Source organism: Octodon degus, unplaced genomic scaffold, assembly GCF_000260255.1.
Source record: "Octodon degus isolate 3935 unplaced genomic scaffold, OctDeg1.0 scaffold00093, whole genome shotgun sequence".
In the NCBI taxonomy this organism is placed as follows: domain Eukaryota; kingdom Metazoa; phylum Chordata; class Mammalia; order Rodentia; family Octodontidae; genus Octodon; species Octodon degus.
The window spans coordinates 4,511,066-4,528,130 of record NW_004524669.1 but is presented as its reverse complement, the minus strand read 5'-3'; the positions used below and the strand labels follow the sequence as shown (position 1 = coordinate 4,528,130).

The window sequence follows — 17,065 nt, the reverse complement described above, 5'->3', positions numbered from 1 at the left end:
TTGAATTATTTTGCTGAATTCACACATCTACAATATTTGAATAGCAATGAAATATCCATCTCTGAGATATATATATATATATATATATATATATATATATAATAAGTTAGATATACAGCTACTTTCTCTTAGTTCAATGAGAAGAAAGATTTATACTAATAGTGTTTAGACAAAATATCATGTTTGCATCTTATGCTATGAATAACTACTATGAAGACAACAATATGCAATGTATTAATTATTGTAACTGTCCTACTAACCTGTTCTGAAACTGTCTCATTGATATTTCTTTCTCAATAAAATGAATTTAAAAAAAAAATAGAGCAAGTGTCACAGCGCTCAAAGCCCAGGAAGGGAAACAAAACTGCAGTGCAAATGAGATTGGATGCAGGCAGAAGCATGTACTTTCAGTGGTGCACACCCTTGGAGATCTTGGAGACGTGGACACAAAGATCAAGTGACCTTTATCTGTTGGTTTCCTGATATTCTGCCATAGTTGTCCTTTCTCTCTGGTGTCTCCACTCTTTGCCCCACTCCTTCCACTGACATTTACTTCATCTTGCTCTGTCTCTGACTCTGTTGCTATCTGTAACTCCCTCCTACAGTCTGCTATCCTTGTCCCTCCTTTCCTGTGAAGAAGGCAAAGCCCAGCCAGGGTGAGCAACTGCCCATGATGACAGAGCTGCCAAGTGACTGCACCAGCATTCCAAATTGGTATGAAATTGGTATGAAGCAGCACCAGCACTCTGGGAGCTGGAAGCGATTTTAGGTGTACAGTCTGACCTCTCTCCCACTCCAGCCAAAGAAGTAGGAGCTCAGAGGGTGGAAACAAGTGCCTCAAGCTGTCCCTGTGGTGGTGGCAGTCAGGATGCCAATCAGCAGCCCAGATCTCCTACTGCTCAGCCTGGCACAGTTGTTCCCCCACAGAATCACTTTCTCAGTTGTTTCTTCTATTTGTGCCCCTACACAATGCCTCATGTGACAACTCTACTCCAATAATGCCCATGGAGGGAGGAGGGGCAAAACCCCTAGGGGACATCTGGCCACACCTAGAGACATCTTTGGTTGTTACAGGAAGGGATAGTGAGTGCTACTAGCATGTAATGGTTAGAAGACCGTAATATGAGAAAAAGCACAGGCCAGAAGTTACCCAGCCTGCGATTCCCATAGAACTGCCACTCCAACTTCCTGGTTAAAGAAACCCAGGTTACACAGGACTTCTGGCCCAAGAGTCAGCTGTCATCTTCCACAGGGGCTAGGTGGCTCCAGACCAACTGGGAGGCATTTGGGGGGTGGGATTTCCCACCCACTAAAAACACTTGGGGGGCAGCTAGATCTTAAGAAGCATCTATCACGCAGGGCAAAGGCATTTTCCAGACTCTGAGGAGGCAGATTTGATTTGCTGCAATGAGTTTATTGGAAACACAGAGTAAGACAAAGACAAACGTGCAGGCAGCTGAGTCATTGGCTTTTTAGAAGCTTCTGCAGGCAGCCCTGGAAGGACAGTGCTCTCCTTCCCTGAGAGAGATCCCTCCCACAGTTAGAGGAAACCAGCAGCAGTTCAGGTTCCCCATCTCCACTGCCAGGCAGAAGCACATGGTCAGACCGCTGGAAGTGCTTGCTGATGGGCAGATGTTGGGGCTTGCCTTGTGCTTTCAAGTTCGAGGGAAGTTGTCAGGTAGGACCAATGAATCCAGCAAAACACAGGCAGAAAGAAAGAATGGTTCCTCAGAAAAACAAACTGACTACTAGGAAAGGCTACAGAAAGAGACCCAGGCACGCCCGCCCTTGCTTGATGCTCAGAGGAGAGCAGGCAGTCGGGGCTTGCAGGCATGCTCATGGGACAAGGTCTGCTTGAGGGAGACTCGTGGTGGTGGTGTGAGGCTCTAGCTGGGTGGAGGGTGGTAGTGGGCGGAGGCTGTTGATTGCAGCAGCTGCTGTCTCCTAGCACTTCTTACAGCCACTGCTGCAGGCGCTAACCCCGGTACACGGGGCGCAGGCGTTGGGGGTGCCTACCACCACGTTGCCGCTGCAGGGTGCACTGCAGACTCTGGTATTGACAGCAGGAGAAATACCGGAGGCACAGAGATCGCCACAGACGACGCCACCTCGGGAGCTGCTGACGCCTGAACAGGGGAAGAACGGGCAGTGGCCGTCAGGCATGGCCCTGGCCAGGCAGTTCCATAGCAGAAACTAGTTCTTCCTCCCCAAAGGGCCTCAGGCCACCCCCACAGGAGAAGGGACAGCTGGGACTACTTACACACATTGACGGAGCCAACACCCTCACACAGCCTGTAGGAGAGGAAAGGGGACAGGTCAGTGCCGTGGGAAAACCACAGGGACCAGTAGCCAGGTGCGAGGTAAGATCTGCGCCCATCCTTTGGGGAACTTGCCAAGAAAAGGCACAAGAAACAGTTCAGCCAGGAACAAAGCGCTGTAGGGGTTCTGGACTCACTGCCTGCCTGGGGAAACCTTGCTCTCAGCTACGCCTGGAGTCTTAACCCCCCTGAGCCTGGGCTTCCTCACTAGGAAAGTCTGCTCAGATATTCATGGCCCTTGGTGGCCAGCACACTGAGAGCACTTAAGAACTGTCAGCTGCTACAGCTTTGGTATTGGTTCTGGTTGAATTACAAGTGCCTTTGACAAGCAGCAGAGGGAACCTCCTAAATCTGCCCTGACTTCCATCTCTGGAATATAGGCCTAGAGGAGGGTAGAAGTCTTTTTATCTGTCCTCACTACTCCCTAAAAAAATATCTGGCTCAATAAATAACTGGTGAATGGATGAATGGGATTTGGGGACCCATTTAAAATAGGCTCTGAGACTACTACAACAACTTTCTTATTTCACAAATGTAGAAACCAAGGCTCCGAGGGGAAATGACCAATGACAGCATTAGAACTAGACTTCCGACAGACTGCATTTCCTCTGACAAAACATTGTCTCCCCAAGGGAAGCAAGCAGAGTTGCCCCCAACACACAGCAGAAAAGGCTTGGCCAAACATGCTTCAGATAAAGGAAAACTCTGTAGCTACCATCAAATAAACCGTCTCTTACCCAAACTAACAACACCAAATCTTCCTCCTTTACTCCAAGAGCATTTTATGGTGGACAGGTGGGCCACACAATTTCTACTGCTATTTTGATGAGTCTCTCCAACTTCCAACCCCAGACTTGATTACAACCATATTAAGGAACTTGTTCCTAATTAAGCCTCCCATATCCCATCACCCACTGCTTCTGAGTTTTCCAACACAATTCCTTGAGTTCTTTTGGAAGTCTCCGTACACCACTACTTAGACATCTGTGTTCCTAATCCCCCCCAGTATACAAGATGCTGCCTCAGCATCCTACCCTCTGCCATCCTCCCCCAAGACCCATGGCCTGGGTGACAAGAGAACAGCAGCTCCAGGCATGATCAACTGGCCAAATAGGTGATATAAACCCAGCACAAACAATGAGCTCTCATTCGGAAGAGTTTCTCCCAAGTGCTACAGTCAGATAGCTGCCCTCCAACCACCGGAAGCTGAACAACCAGTGTCTTCTTCCCTCATCTCTGAAGCAAGCAAACAAGTAAAACCTCTGAGATCAAGGCATAACAGCTGCACAGGATAGGTCCCTGCACTCTGTTTACCTCAGTCCCACTGCTGCAATGGGCCTACTTTGGGACACATATTATAATTACAACAGATGTGTGTGAATGGATGGAATCTCCTATCTGAATTCAGCTACATCTGAATTTCAGGGATGGGGATAGGACTGAACCAGAGCCAGGTAAGGAAGAGAGCTGAAATCATGAAGGACACATGGAATCAGGGCTGGGAGAGAAAATATACCAGGCAAGGAAGGTAGCCTCAGGAGTGAAGTAGGCTTTGGGGGAACAGAAATCACTAGTTATTGACACAAAGCAAGTCACACTCAGAGCCGCTGCCAACTCCACATCAGGGGCTTGGCAAGCATGAGAAACTCAGATGAGGCTAAATCATACTCAAAGGACTTACACAAATTTTCCTGTACAGTTGCAGGATGGGATGGGAAGGAATGAAAACAGATGTTGGTGGTATCAGAAGAGACAGGCACCCTGAAAACTTAGGAAGAACTGGGAAAGTTAAAAAAAAATATATATATATCTACAAAACACACCTCTGCTCCTCGCCCTCCAGCAGGCGTCTGTAGGTGGCGATCTCGATGTCCAGGCCCAGCTTGGAGTTCATCACCTCCTGGTACTCCTTGAGCAGGCAGGCCATGTCCTGCTTGGCCTTCTGAAGGGCCTCCTCCAGCCCTGCCAGCTTGCACTTGGCATCGTTGAGGGTCGCCTCACCCTGCTGCTCAGACTGGGTCACCGCGGTCTCCAGCTTGGTGTTCTGGGGCCCAGGAGAGAATGAGGAGGGTTATGCTCCCTGGGCTTCCAGGTTCCTTACTGCATGTGGCCAGTCCCAGCCACACAGCTGGAAACTACCCAGAGACAAGGCCTCGCCCTGAGTGACCCCAAGCAGGGACTTGAGTCATGCAAATGGGCTGAAGAATGAATGGTGGGGTTTAGATATGGCTGTGTGACCCTGGGTGGGCCCTACCTGGCACTTGGCATTCTCAATCTCAGCTGTCAGCCTCTGGATGATGCGGTTGAGTTCGTTGATCTCCTCCCTGGTGCGTCGCAGGGTCTCGCCATGCCGGATCACTGTGGCCTTGATCTCTTCACACTGGGGAAAGCAGAAAAGCTTGTGAGGCTCAGGATAACACATCCCATCCATGTGGGACACCACCAATGACTACAGGTTCTAAGTGCTCAGTGGGTGCCTCCACTCAGGGCAGCTCTGCTGTATTATTTGATCTCTGAGCAATCAGCTCTTCTCTCACCATCCCTAGAGGTCAGACTCTTCAGCAAAACAAGCCTTTCCTAGGAGACACATCACATCCCTCCCACCCCCTGTCTAGGCGACTGGTGTCCTCAGCCACTCACCCTGCTGCGGTACCAGGACTCGGCCTCCGCCCTGCTGCGGGTAGCAATGTCATCATACTGAGCCTTGATCTCAGCCACAATGCAGTCCATGTTCAGGTCGCGGCTGTTGTCCATCTTGACGACGACCGAGGTGTCTGAGATGTGGGACTGGAGAACGCGGATCTCCTGCAGGAGGAAGGGAAGAGGAAAACACCCAAATTATGTGAGCTCTTACCCACACCACCACCAGGGGCTGCTCTGAAGCCTACCTCCTAGATTTGGAACTGAAATGCCCACATGAAATGACATAACTGTTTGTATATATAAGTCCCCAATGATGCCTACCTTGCACATGCTTGTTTTGGGAATGATTCAGGTACATGGGAACTCAGGCTGCTTCCCAGGTATCCCCAGGACACAGACTGGATGTGAGGGCCTGTGCATGTTTCCTAGACCAACCCCATCGATACTGGCTTCCAGGGAAATCCCTGGGCCTCAGACATAGGCCTAGTGCATCTGGTGCTTTGGAGGCCTCTGGTGCATCCCACTGGCTCAGGGGAGAACACAGGATGGCTCCCCCGGCACAGGTCTCCTGAAGATCTCACACTTGGCCCCACTGAACTAGTCTAGTTTGGGGGTCTCTATTCTTGTTGTTCCTTCCTTTTCCTTGCCCCTCAGGCTGTGCTTGTGGGGCTTGGGTGGGGGAGACCCTATCAGAGCCACACATGAGTCCACTGTGGCTGTGAGCCCCTCACCTCCTCATACAGTCTCCTCCGGAAGTCGATCTCCTGCAGCAGCGCCTCCGAGTTGGCTTCCAGGTCTGACCTGCGCAGGTAGGCGCAGTCCACATCCTAGGAAGGTGGGGTTGTGTGAGCCCAGAGAGTCTTGCTGACTATGTCACAAACTCCTCTCTTCTAACTCAATCCAGGCAAGGCTGGAGGGATGGCAGGGGGGGGGGGATCCCAGTATTCCTATAGTAAACCATCTCAATCCTTCTCTTCTTCCCATTACCCATAATGTCTCAGGCAATCTCCTCCTTCCTATGAGAACAAACCTTGGGGTCCATGAACAAGGTTCATCCACTGTTCAGCCCTCCCACTTCTGCTTCTATCCCTGTTCTTCAGCAAGCAGCCTGCCTAGATCACTCCCAGCTCTGCTACCTGAGCCTGTCAGCTCTGTTCTCCAAGAGGCTGCCTGACCACTCCAGCTTCTGCCCCACCCCCACCCTGACCCTGGAGGTAGCTCCTTGTTTCCTAGTCAGAATCCCAGAATGCTAAATAGAGCACAGTGTCCCTCAGAAAGTCTGAATCTCCCTAGTTTCTTGGAACCATAGATTCTGAAGCAGAGGTCAGTGCAATCTTCCCCCATCCAGGTCAGGTTCCAATGGGTATCCAAGGTCATTGACCTTTGTCTAAAACCTGGATATATCACTGAATGCCTTGCCTGTCTGGAAACTTCCCATTCTGATATGGAAAAGTCAGTGCAGCCCACATTGAGGTTGAGCCTCCTGGTCTCCCCAGGATGAGTCTATCCTGAGACTCATGTTTCTGCTTCCCATTTCCATGCTACTTGCCTTCTTCAGAGCCACAAACTCATTCTCAGCTGTTGCTCTTAGAGAAACTTCCTCCTCATACCTAGGTAGAAGACAATTAGGGGTCAAGGCAGGGCAGAGTTTCCCTCTCTGCCCTCCCACTTCCTATCAGTGAAGAGAGAGTAGAGGAACAACATGCACAGTGGGGCCCAGCAGTCCTGCCAAGTCCTATCTGTTCTGTGTCTGTGCTTGTTCCTCCCAACTTTCAGTTGAAAATGTGAAGGGAATAACAGACTTTCCAATTTCCTTGTCAGGGATGTTCTAAAGTCATCTGTAGGGGTCAATAAGGACAAAGCCTACAACTCTGTTGGCCTGATGCTATTGATGCACTATTCTCTGTAAGCTTCAATCTTAGAGTCTGTGCTCTGGGTAACCCAAGCATTGTCAGTGCCTCAACACATTATCCAGCCATACTCACTTCTTCTTGTAGCCCTCCAGCACCTCCTGCACACGGTTGAGCTCAGCAGACAGCCTGCCGCCATCGGCCTCCACACACTCGGCCTCTCGCCTCAGAGTCTCGATGTAGCCCTCAAACAGCGGCTCCAGGTTGCTCTGGCAGCACTCGCGGTTCTGGTAGAACTGCAACTTGGTCTCCAGCAGCTTGTTCTGCTGCTCCAGGAAGCGCACCTACACAGAGGGTGGAAAGGACAGGTCAAAGAGAGCCTGCTGCTCCAGGGTCAGCCCTGCAGGGGATTGTGGGAAAGGGACTCCAGCCCTGGAGCTCGGTGGGCAGGAAGCAGAGGGGGGCTGTGGGCTCTGGGCCACTTCTGCTGGTGCTGAGCTGAGATACCCAAGCAGGTAGGGCCAAGTGGCACGTGTCAAGTGGCAATTGTCAGGTGCCACCCAGAGCTCAGCCCCTTCCCTGAAGCCAGTGAGGTAGGAGCCCCTCAAGACGTGCACCCAGATTCAGATCATACACTGAGGTATGGGACAGGCGCCAGGTAGAGGAGATCACAGGTCGTGTGTGGATAGCCAACTCCCCTGGGCCCTCCCCCATGCCATGGTGGTCAGGCACCCCTACCCTTCCCAGGGAACACAGCTGTGAGCCTGGGGCCGCCTGGCTTCCCTGGTTCCAGCAGCAGCTGCAGCTGCGTTGATCCAGGACTTCCAGTCATCCAGCCTGTGTGCAGTCCAATCTAGCAGCACCTTGCCCTCAAGCTCTGCTTCTCTGAAGTGTCTGTGATGGATTTCTGGGTCTGTATTCCGTGTGTGTGTGTGTGTGTGTGTGTGTGTGTGTGTGTGTGTGTGTGTGTGTTCCTCTCCCCTCCGTCGAGGCAGAGATCTTTCTGTTTCTGACTCCCTCCTCAGTGCCCATCCCTGGCGGCCAGGCCAGCTCCTGGCTCAGGAAGGGTGTGATCCAGGACACCCACCTTGTCGATGAAGGCAGCGAACCTGCTGTTGAGGCACTTGATCTGCTCCTTCTCCTCGTGCTTGATGCACTGCGCGTTGGGGTCGATCTCCAGGTTGAGGGGCGTGAGGAGGCTCTCGTTGATGGACACGCTGGTGATGCAGGGCGGGCTGGGGCCGCACACGCCTCCAGAGCGGTAGCCAAAGCTGCGGCCAAAGGAGCCAGAGCGGAAGGCCCCGCAGACGCTGTGGCTTCCGAATCCTCCTGTGAGGCCGCGGTAGCAGGAGATGCCGCGGTAGGGGGCGGCAGTGATGCAGCAGCGGCCTGGCCGGGGCCCGCAGGCCGAGGCGCAGCTGAAGGCTCGGCCGCCGCAGTAGGATCCACAAGTCATGATGCTTTTAGTGGGGACAGGAGACTGACTTAGAGACGTCCAAATGGAGGGTACAGAGGATGTGGGTTCAGCTGTTTCCTTCGTGGATGTCTATGGGCCCTTTATATATGGAGAGCCTTGTGGTTAGGAGCAATTAGAAGCCTTTTATGGGCTTGGCTTGTTTAGCTGCTGTCGCTCCTCTCTAAATGTGTTTAATTGGTGTCCAGCTGAGGCCAGATGTTTGTGGCCTTTGCCCAAAACTGCACAATTTTCTTCTTCAAAGGGCCAGCTCACTTCCCCCACACCCACCTCATATCCTAATACACAGAATGCTAGAGGGTGAGAGACACTGGGTGGCGATTCAAGCTAGAACAACGGGGGGTCGTGGTGGGGCTGCGCTGCGGTCCGCTCTGTTTGGGAAGGTTAGTGCTGCTGTCCCTGGTGCTGAATGAGCCAGTACCTAAAGGTTAGACCACCGTGAGATCAGATGATACAGAACTTGGGCTGAGCTTATTGGTTTCTTTAACCCTGCTCTCTTTCTACAACCCAATAACTTCCACCAGCCCACCGACCCAGCACCTTCATGCCTGCTCCCAAACTGTTGTGAACTCATTCTGTGGGTGGGTGTTTCTCTCACATCTCCCATACCCCCTCCCTGTCCTTGCTTCCTGCAGTCATACACGCGATTGCTGACAAATACCCATCTGCACCTCACCCACCCTCACTGGCACCCTGTTCAAGCCACCTTAGCCACCCTATCCCAAGGGGAGTTAGTCTTCCCCTCAGGACCTTCCATAAGGCTGGGGGAGAAGGTGTACACTGGCTCTCTGGGCCCAAGAAAGCCCAACAATTAGATCCAGCAAGGTCCCAGCAAAGGTCAAATGTCTTCCTTTTACCTCAACCTTTTGTGTTTCCTCCAAGTTCTGAAGTGGACATCACAGTTACAAATCCATATAGTGTTTGCCTCAGAACCTAAAATTTAATAGAGATGTAGGAGAGCTTCTGTTACCTGGTCCCCAGTACTTTCTATGCTATACGCCTTGAAGTCACCTTCCCTACACAGAAGCTGGGCAATCGCCTTGCCAGATGTCAGAACAGCTCCATACTGATGTGTGCTATCTATCTAGTGTGGGTCTTGAACTAAGGCTCATTAAGGACCAAGACACTCCCCAGCTGAGCTCTAGTGACCTGGTGGTAAGGTGCTTCTCTCTTCTGGGAAATGGGTTAAGGATGTCTCCCACTGCTGCCTCGGAGATTCACAGAGGTGTCTGCATGATAAGTAAGTTCCAGAGCGTAGTGAAGGTGGCTTTATCATAATCTGCAAGGGGGCAGTTAGTCCAGGGACAAGGTCTCTTCAGAGTTCACATTGTGACCCACTAACAGGAGTGGCCAGAATTTTATTTTACTAAAATAGATTAGAATGGAATCAAATAGAGTAGAATAGAAAAATCAAAGTGCCTCCCATTGTTTCACATGTATAACCATTGTTACATAGCCTTTAGTATATGATATGTATGGGTGGATGTGTAGAATCTGTAAAAATGTGTAAAATTCATTTGTAATGCAGCAATAACTAAAACATGGGAATACATGGCATATTATTTGAGAGCACAAACCCCAGGTTTCAAGCTGCCTAGTTTCAAATTTCTGATGCACCACTCTCTGACTGTGTAATGTGAGGTAATTATGTAACTTCTCTGTATATCATTCATGATTTGTAAAATGGGGACAATGTATACCCAGTCTCATAAATTTGTTATAGGGGGCCGGGGAGATGGCTCAGTGGAATAAGTGCTTCCCTGGCAAGTGCAAGGGCATGAGTTCAACCCCTGGTTCTGAAGAAAAAAAAAAGATTAACATCATAAATTTGTTGTAAGGATTAAAAGAATCAGTCCATGTAAAGCACTTGGAACTGATCCTGTCACACCCTAAGTGTTTAATCATGGTTGTTGATATTGTTGTTGCTGCTGTTTGTTGCTGCTGCGCCTGCTGTTGCTGTGTCTATATCGGCACGATTGGTAGAATATATCCACCCATGTGTCTAAACCACTTATGTTCAACTACTATTAATAGGACCTATCCCACAGGACTAGTAGGAAAATTAAATAAAAGAATGAATGGGCAATAACTAAACTCAGCCCCTGGCACATAGAAAGTGCCCAATAAATGCTTTTTACTATTATTCTACCAGGTGGCCCTGCACATGGGGAAGGGAGGGGAGGGAAAAACTGAGACCCTCTTCCAGATTATTCTCTTCATCCTGGAAAAGAACTCAGATGCCCTTTCTTTAATGCCCAGTACAGCTTGACTGCCCTAAGGATGGTCTGTTGAAAATCATTCGTCTTGGGAAAAGAAAACTGTCATAAGTCCTTGAGTAATCACAGTAGTAGAAAACAAAAACATTGAATAATCTGAAAAGTCAGTAATCAGTGACTAATTCATAAATTTGCACTTATTAGTTAGCCTTAACAGACTATCAGAAAACCTTGGCCATGAATCAAACAGTATCTTGTTCACTCATGTTGCTTCTTGCCTGACCCTAGAATCTCCTGCTTGGTCGGCAGCAAGGAGATAGGAGCCATGGGGCTGAGGGCAGGGGCTGTGCCCCTGTAACCAGCCTGACTGTAGTGGAACTCTAAAGAGAACGAGATGGGGCAAGCTGTCAATGCAACTGGAGAAATTAAGGTTGAAACTGAGGAAGAATTTCCTGGAGGGAGGACAGTATCCATGTTCCTCAGATAGTGTCAGTTTGGCCTTTCCATTTAAAGCAGCTTCATGTCAAAGAAAACTGGCCCTCTGGACAGGTCACCTTGTTTGTGGAGATAGGCTAAATGAGAAAACTTTTATTTTGGACATTGGTTTCATCTTTCACTCCCAGTGGACCTTATTTCAAGGGATTCCTGGAAAGGATAGTAAACTGGACAGTTTAACATTAGGAAGTCTTTGTTCAAAGTTGCGTAAGTCCATTCTACTTCTACAGAAAGCCTGTGAAGGTACATCCCCCAGGATGCATGCATGATCACTAAGAGATAGATACCACCTTCCTGGAGAGGCATTCAGGGATTCTGTAGCCCACAGGACCCAGGTATATGCTGAATGCTGTTTTAATTTGGGGGTAGGAGAGTTACTACACAGAGAAAGGAGATGTGGATCAGAGCTCCCGGTGTGACCGGGGAGACAGACCCATGGAAATGCCAGAAGTCTAGAGAGGACTGCTTTTTGGATCTACCTGCAGACACTGAGGAACACAGTGTCTACTGCCGGTGTCCTTTCTGAGACAATGTGAAATCCAGCTGGGCTAGAGAAAAGATAAGGAAGGCTCCCTGAGAAGGGGGAGGATGAATGTTAGTAAGGAGACAAGCAGAGCAATGTCAGTGAGTAGGTGTGCATGGAGATGTTTCAGAAAGCAGGACAGGGTGAGACAAGGTCAAGGAGTGGACAGCAGAGGAGCCCAAGGGCCCTTACAGGAGTGGAAGAGATCAGGAGACACTGTGACAGTGGAGAAAGAGGAATTAATCCACTTGAGGCAGAGACATGGGAAGCAGAGCTAAATCTCATCCCTGAGACACCAGGCTGTGATGCAGCCTTTGGTTTCCACATCTGGAGAACCCAAAACAGCTGTATGCTGGGCTTGTGGGTACCCAGGGGTCCATGGCCTTTCCAACCTTACAGCTTCTTTTTTCTTTAGCAAGGGCAGGCCAGACTCCACAGAGAGAAGTTGAGGGGTGGTAGAGTGCCTGGCGAGCTACTAATGACCTCAGATCCAGTCACTAGGTGGGGTGGTTGGGTTGGTGAGCTACAGGGAGGCCCACATCAGAGTCCCACATCTTCAGCCAAGATAGGCTGGGGCACTCACCAGTTACCCATAAGAATTTACCAGAAAAAGTTCTATTGGGCAAAGGGCTAAAGGCCCTCCTGGGAAGCTCAGATGGGACAGGAGCCTGACTCAGGAGCTCTGCCTGATGAGGACCATCCTACCAACCAGGCTGAGCTTCCCTAGTTTTTGTCCCTACCCTCAAGAGTTTATTGGTACAAACATAGGGCTCAGGTTGCTCATCTCTTTTGGTATGCTTTGCTCTCAGTGCTGGGCCCCTTCCCTGTCCACCTCCTCCTCCTCAGCTGTTCTGTTCCTGGAGTGCCACACACCACACACACACACACACACACACACACACACACACACACACACAATCCCCTTTTCTTTTTGCACTTCTCCTCCACTGTCCTCTGCTGCTATCCTCTTCCATCTGTCTCTCCAGATCTTCTCTCCCTTTCATTCTTCCCAACAACAGCCCTAGCCAGCTTCCTCCCCTTTTTCCAAGTGGTATCTCAGAGTAACAGTCTGAGTAAAACCAAGCACCTCCTTCTCCTTCCCTCAGAAAGTCTTTCTCAGCCACACCTCCTTCCTCCCCCACTCCAACCCCATAACCCCTCCAGCCCTGCCCTGCCCCAAGCCCTTCAGGATCCCTGCCTCACTGTGCTCAAGGGCACATTCGTCCCTCCTTGAGCTCTCAGTAAGGAGCCTCGTCCTCCCCAGCCCCACCTCCAGGACTGACTGACTGTTTCATTTGGTCCCCACCCCATCCTGCCACAAAGCTTTGCACAATTAGCCACCAAGCTTTGTTGGCTCCATTATTCAGCATTTATTATGCAGCTGGTACTCACTTTATTCATTTAACAAATATTTACTGAGCACCTACTATGTGCCAAGCCCTTGAATTGCATCCACAATATAATGTGCATATGTTGCAGGGTTAGCATTTTGGTTCCTGATTTGGATAGATATCCATCTGTTCTCTACCAGGAAAAAAGGATAAGCACCCCAACTTCTGGCCCTGAACTCTGAGATCACCCTGCTTGAAAAGGGCACAGGGCAAGAGGTGTGTGTGTGTGTGTGTGTGTGTGTAATACGAACACTGTTTGCTGAGTGCTATTTTCATTGAAACCAGATGGTGGGTGGATGGCAACACAAGGCATCCCACTCATCCTTTCCTTTGCAATCAAGCACATCAGGCTCTGAGCACCAGCTGTCCCCAACTCACACCTGAACAAGTCTCTTAACTTCCCAAATCCTCAGTGTGTGAAAACACCAGCCTCAAGGGTAATTGTATAAATTACATGGGTTAAAGCATGAGAGAGCATCGAGGTGGTCTGGAGTAAGATGAGCATCGAGAGATGTGAAGTTAGAACGTTTGCAAAATAGTTTTCTACACTAAAAATGTACTTCTTGCATAACTTTAAGGAATAAGAATGCTCCCTAGAAACACTCACAGATGCAAGATGTGAAAAAGAATGTCTACAGCAGCTCTGTTCATAATCTACAATTCCAAAAGTATCCCTGAGTCTATCAGGACAGAAAAGTAAAAACAACACAGATCCCCTATGGGAAGTGACCTCGGACAAAAGAAACCAAAAAAAGAAAGAAAGAAAAGAAAAGAAAAAAATACTACAATACGCTTCCATTTACTTATAGGAAGCTAAAAAACTGGAAAACTGTTGGGCCCAGTGGCACACATCTACAATCCCAGCTATTTGGCAGACTAAGACAGGAGGATCTCAAGCTCAAGGCCAACCTGGGTGACTTTGTGATGTCCCATTTCAAAAGAAAAGGGCTGGGGATATAATTCAGTGGTAGAAAGTTCCTGAGATTGATCCCCAGCACTGTAAAAAAAAAAAAAAAAAAAAAAGTTTTTTAATAAAATAAAAAATGGAAAACCAAACAATATACCATTAAAGAACATACAAACTGGTTTTAAAACTATTTTTAAAAAAAACAAAAAATTATTAAAACACAGAAATCCAGGAGTCAGGGAAAAAAAAAAAACAAAAAATTATTAAAACACAGAAATCCAGGAGTCAGGGTCACCTCAGGTCAGGAAGGAGAAAGGAATGAGGTACAATACACAAGCAGGTCCTAAGAAAAGGCTATGCCCTATTTTCCTCTCTAGGGGATAGATGCTCCACCTGTACATTCTTCTGTGTGTTGACATATTTTAGTAAAACAATTTCACCATAAAGTTGAAATGTATTAACTTTACACTGCCAGGGACAAAACCATAGAGTGGTGGTTCCTTCAGTCCTTTCAGGTCTTCAGATACTAGCATCAATTAGCAATTCCTAAACTTCACATTTGAATTTCTTTATATCCTGTTTCAAATTGCTCCTTGCATCTTAAAAGTCATTTAGCAAGGGCCAGCCATTAGTAATTAGCTTGAGCTAATACATGGCAATTTTATAAGGACTTCCGCTGGCAGGAAAGGTAAAGTGTGTGGAATGCACCTTGACTCAGCACTCCTGGGGACACCCTGACAGCTGCTTGGCTGGGGACACTGCTGCTCAATTGTGGGCAGTGTCCAGAATTGCAGACGAAGGTACAAAGAGCTTCGGAGGTGCTGCTTAGCTGGAATGCATGATGTGACAGCAGGTGCCACACCCTCCTCTGGGATAAGCAAAGGGCTGGCACAGTCTGTGTCTGTACTGTCGCAGGTAGCCCTGTGCCTGTTTTCACAGACACACTGAGCCTGCTGTCTAGTGTCCTCCTTCCTGCTCTTCCCCTCCCCCGCTTTTCCCCTCCGTCAGGCTGCTCTGGCGCCCTGGCCCAGGCCCTGTGAGCCCTGGCATTTTACTGCTCTTTTTTTCTCTCTTCAGTTGTTAATTGGTTGGTTGGCCTGGGATTCTGTTTGTGTTTTTTTTTTTGTTTGTTTGTTTGCTTGCTTGCTTGCTTTGAGCCACTCTACCACTAAGCTACATCCCAAGCTCTTTTTTATTTTTTTGAGAAAGGCTCTCACTAAATTGCCCAGGCTGGCCCCAAACTTCCAATTCTCCTGCCTCAGCCTTCTAGATTGCTGGGATCACATGCGTGCCCTGTTGCACCCAGCCTTTCTCTTCAATTTAGTACAAATGTCTATATTTTATCAACCAGGTTTTCTAGGACTGCTCTATTGGGGTAGGGGTGTCCCATGAGCAAAAGGACCTAGTATAGTTATGGCGCAGCAGAAGCACGCAAGTAGCTACGCTTGATGTCGCCCGTCCCCTCCTTGTTCCACATGACGACTCCCAGAGCAGCCGGCACAGCCTCCCACTGCCCAAATCCCACACACATCTCTTGGGCCTCTCCTGTTCTAATCACCCACGCTAGGCCTCTCGATCTGTTCATCTTCCTTGGGCTGATTCTCCCACCCTAAATCCACAAATATCCCTGCCTAAACAACAACTTCTACCCTTTTAAACTTTCCCAGGGATTAAGAAATACAGGAGTTATTGAAGCTGATAAGTGAAAAAAATGCACATTTCCTATCTCCACTGCTTACCAGCTAGAAGACTTAGGACAAGTTATTTCACCTTTGAGAGCCTCAGTCTCCTCATCTGTAAAATGGGGATAGGAGTACATATATCATAGGATCAATATTAAAATAAGCAGGGGACTGGGAGATAGCTCAATAGAATAAGCAGAGGGTCCTGAGTTCAATCCCTGGTACTGAAAAAAAAACATTAAAATAAGTATAAAATGATCACATAATAGGTTACCAATAACAAAGAAATACCCTCTTATCAAAATAGGTTGTATGTTTCCCTAGAGAGTTCCAATTAGGAGAAAAACATACAGGTGATTCAATTTAGCATCACCAGCCTGACACTTTGCACTTCCTAGGCTGACAGAGCAAGCATCATATGCCATCTCTTATGGAGTATTCTGCCCCAAAGTTATGATTTGAAACTAGTCAGACCCCTAGCCCAGTGCTACCCAACAGAACTTTAGGAGATGGTGCAAATGAAGTAGGTCCGCACTGCACTTTTCAATCAAGTAGGCACAAATGCCGTGTACCAAGAGAGGATTTACATACAGATAGTGCAAATGAGGAACTAGGTATTTTATTCCTTTTTAATTGATTTCAACTTAAATCGCCACACTTGCCTGTTGCCCAACGTGTTGTACAGCCCAGCTTTAGATCTAACCTGTCCAGTTCATAGAAAATACAAAGGAGGGAGGCATAGGTTAGCTCCCACATAATCTATTCTTTCTTAAATCTTAGGACAATAGGAATCTTGAATATGGAATGCATAGTGAGTGGTTTTTTGCAATTAATGTTAAATTTCTGGGATGCAAAAATATTAGTCTTTTTACTTGTCAGAAATGTGTGCTGAAGGGGCAGGAGCTGTGGAGTAAGTAGCTCAGGGGCAGAGCATTTGCCTGAGCAAGGTCCAGGGTACACACACACACACACACCACACACACCACACACACCACACTCAAGGCACCCGCCCCTTCCCCAGTTGGCCATCCACCCCTCTCCCCCTGTCTAAGAGGGTGCATGCCCTGCCAGCAAAGCTCTTTGAAGATGAAACGTGCTGAGTCCCCTGAGGGCTACTGGGCTGGCGCGCTGTACAAAGAGGAGGGTGCGGACCACTCCACCATTAAAGCATATTCTGGAGCGGCGTTGTACAGTTCTAACCGCCCAAGCCCATAAAGCTCAATTGTCCCAACCCACCCTCAGAGCCAAGGCCCTTCACAACCCCAGCATAAATAGGACTGAGGTGCGCTGAGGAGCACATCGGAGTTTCCACCAGGACTCCAGAACTCCCGTCCTTCTCGCTGCAGCACACATCTTCAAAAGCATCATGACTTGTGGTAATGGATTCCAGGGACGCCTGTTCAGCTGCGCCTCGGCCTGCGGGCCCCGGCCAGGCCGCTGCTGCATCACTGCCGCCCCCTACCGCGGCATCTCCTGCTACCGCGGCCTCACAGGAGGATTCGGAAGCCACAGCGTCTGCGGGGCCTTCCGCTCTGGCTCCTTTGGCCGCAGCTTTGGCTACCGCTC

General features: G+C 48.9%; 2 protein-coding genes across 2 annotated transcripts in view; one reads left to right on the top strand and one right to left on the bottom strand.

Moving 5' to 3' along the window:
* Positions 1 to 1,498: 1,498 nt before the first annotated feature.
* On the bottom strand, positions 1,499 to 8,311 carry LOC101581831 (keratin, type II cuticular Hb6). The gene is made up of 9 exons (XM_004637846.2): positions 7,899 to 8,311; positions 6,947 to 7,155; positions 6,511 to 6,571; positions 5,693 to 5,788; positions 4,959 to 5,123; positions 4,573 to 4,698; positions 4,142 to 4,362; positions 2,261 to 2,292; positions 1,499 to 2,126 (listed from the first exon to the last, which is right to left on the bottom strand). Exons 1-9 carry the CDS (start codon positions 8,265 to 8,267, stop codon positions 1,945 to 1,947), a joined length of 1,461 nt encoding a protein of 486 aa, XP_004637903.1. The 5' UTR covers positions 8,268 to 8,311; the 3' UTR covers positions 1,499 to 1,944.
* Positions 8,312 to 16,585: 8,274 nt separating this feature from the next.
* Positions 16,586 to 17,065, top strand: part of LOC101584438 (keratin, type II cuticular Hb3) — a 33,553-nt gene continuing 33,073 nt past the window's right edge. The window contains 2 exon segments of the mRNA XM_012516135.1: positions 16,586 to 16,643; positions 16,846 to 17,012. Coding sequence (XP_012371589.1) covers positions 16,586 to 16,643; positions 16,846 to 17,012 — 225 coding nt within the window.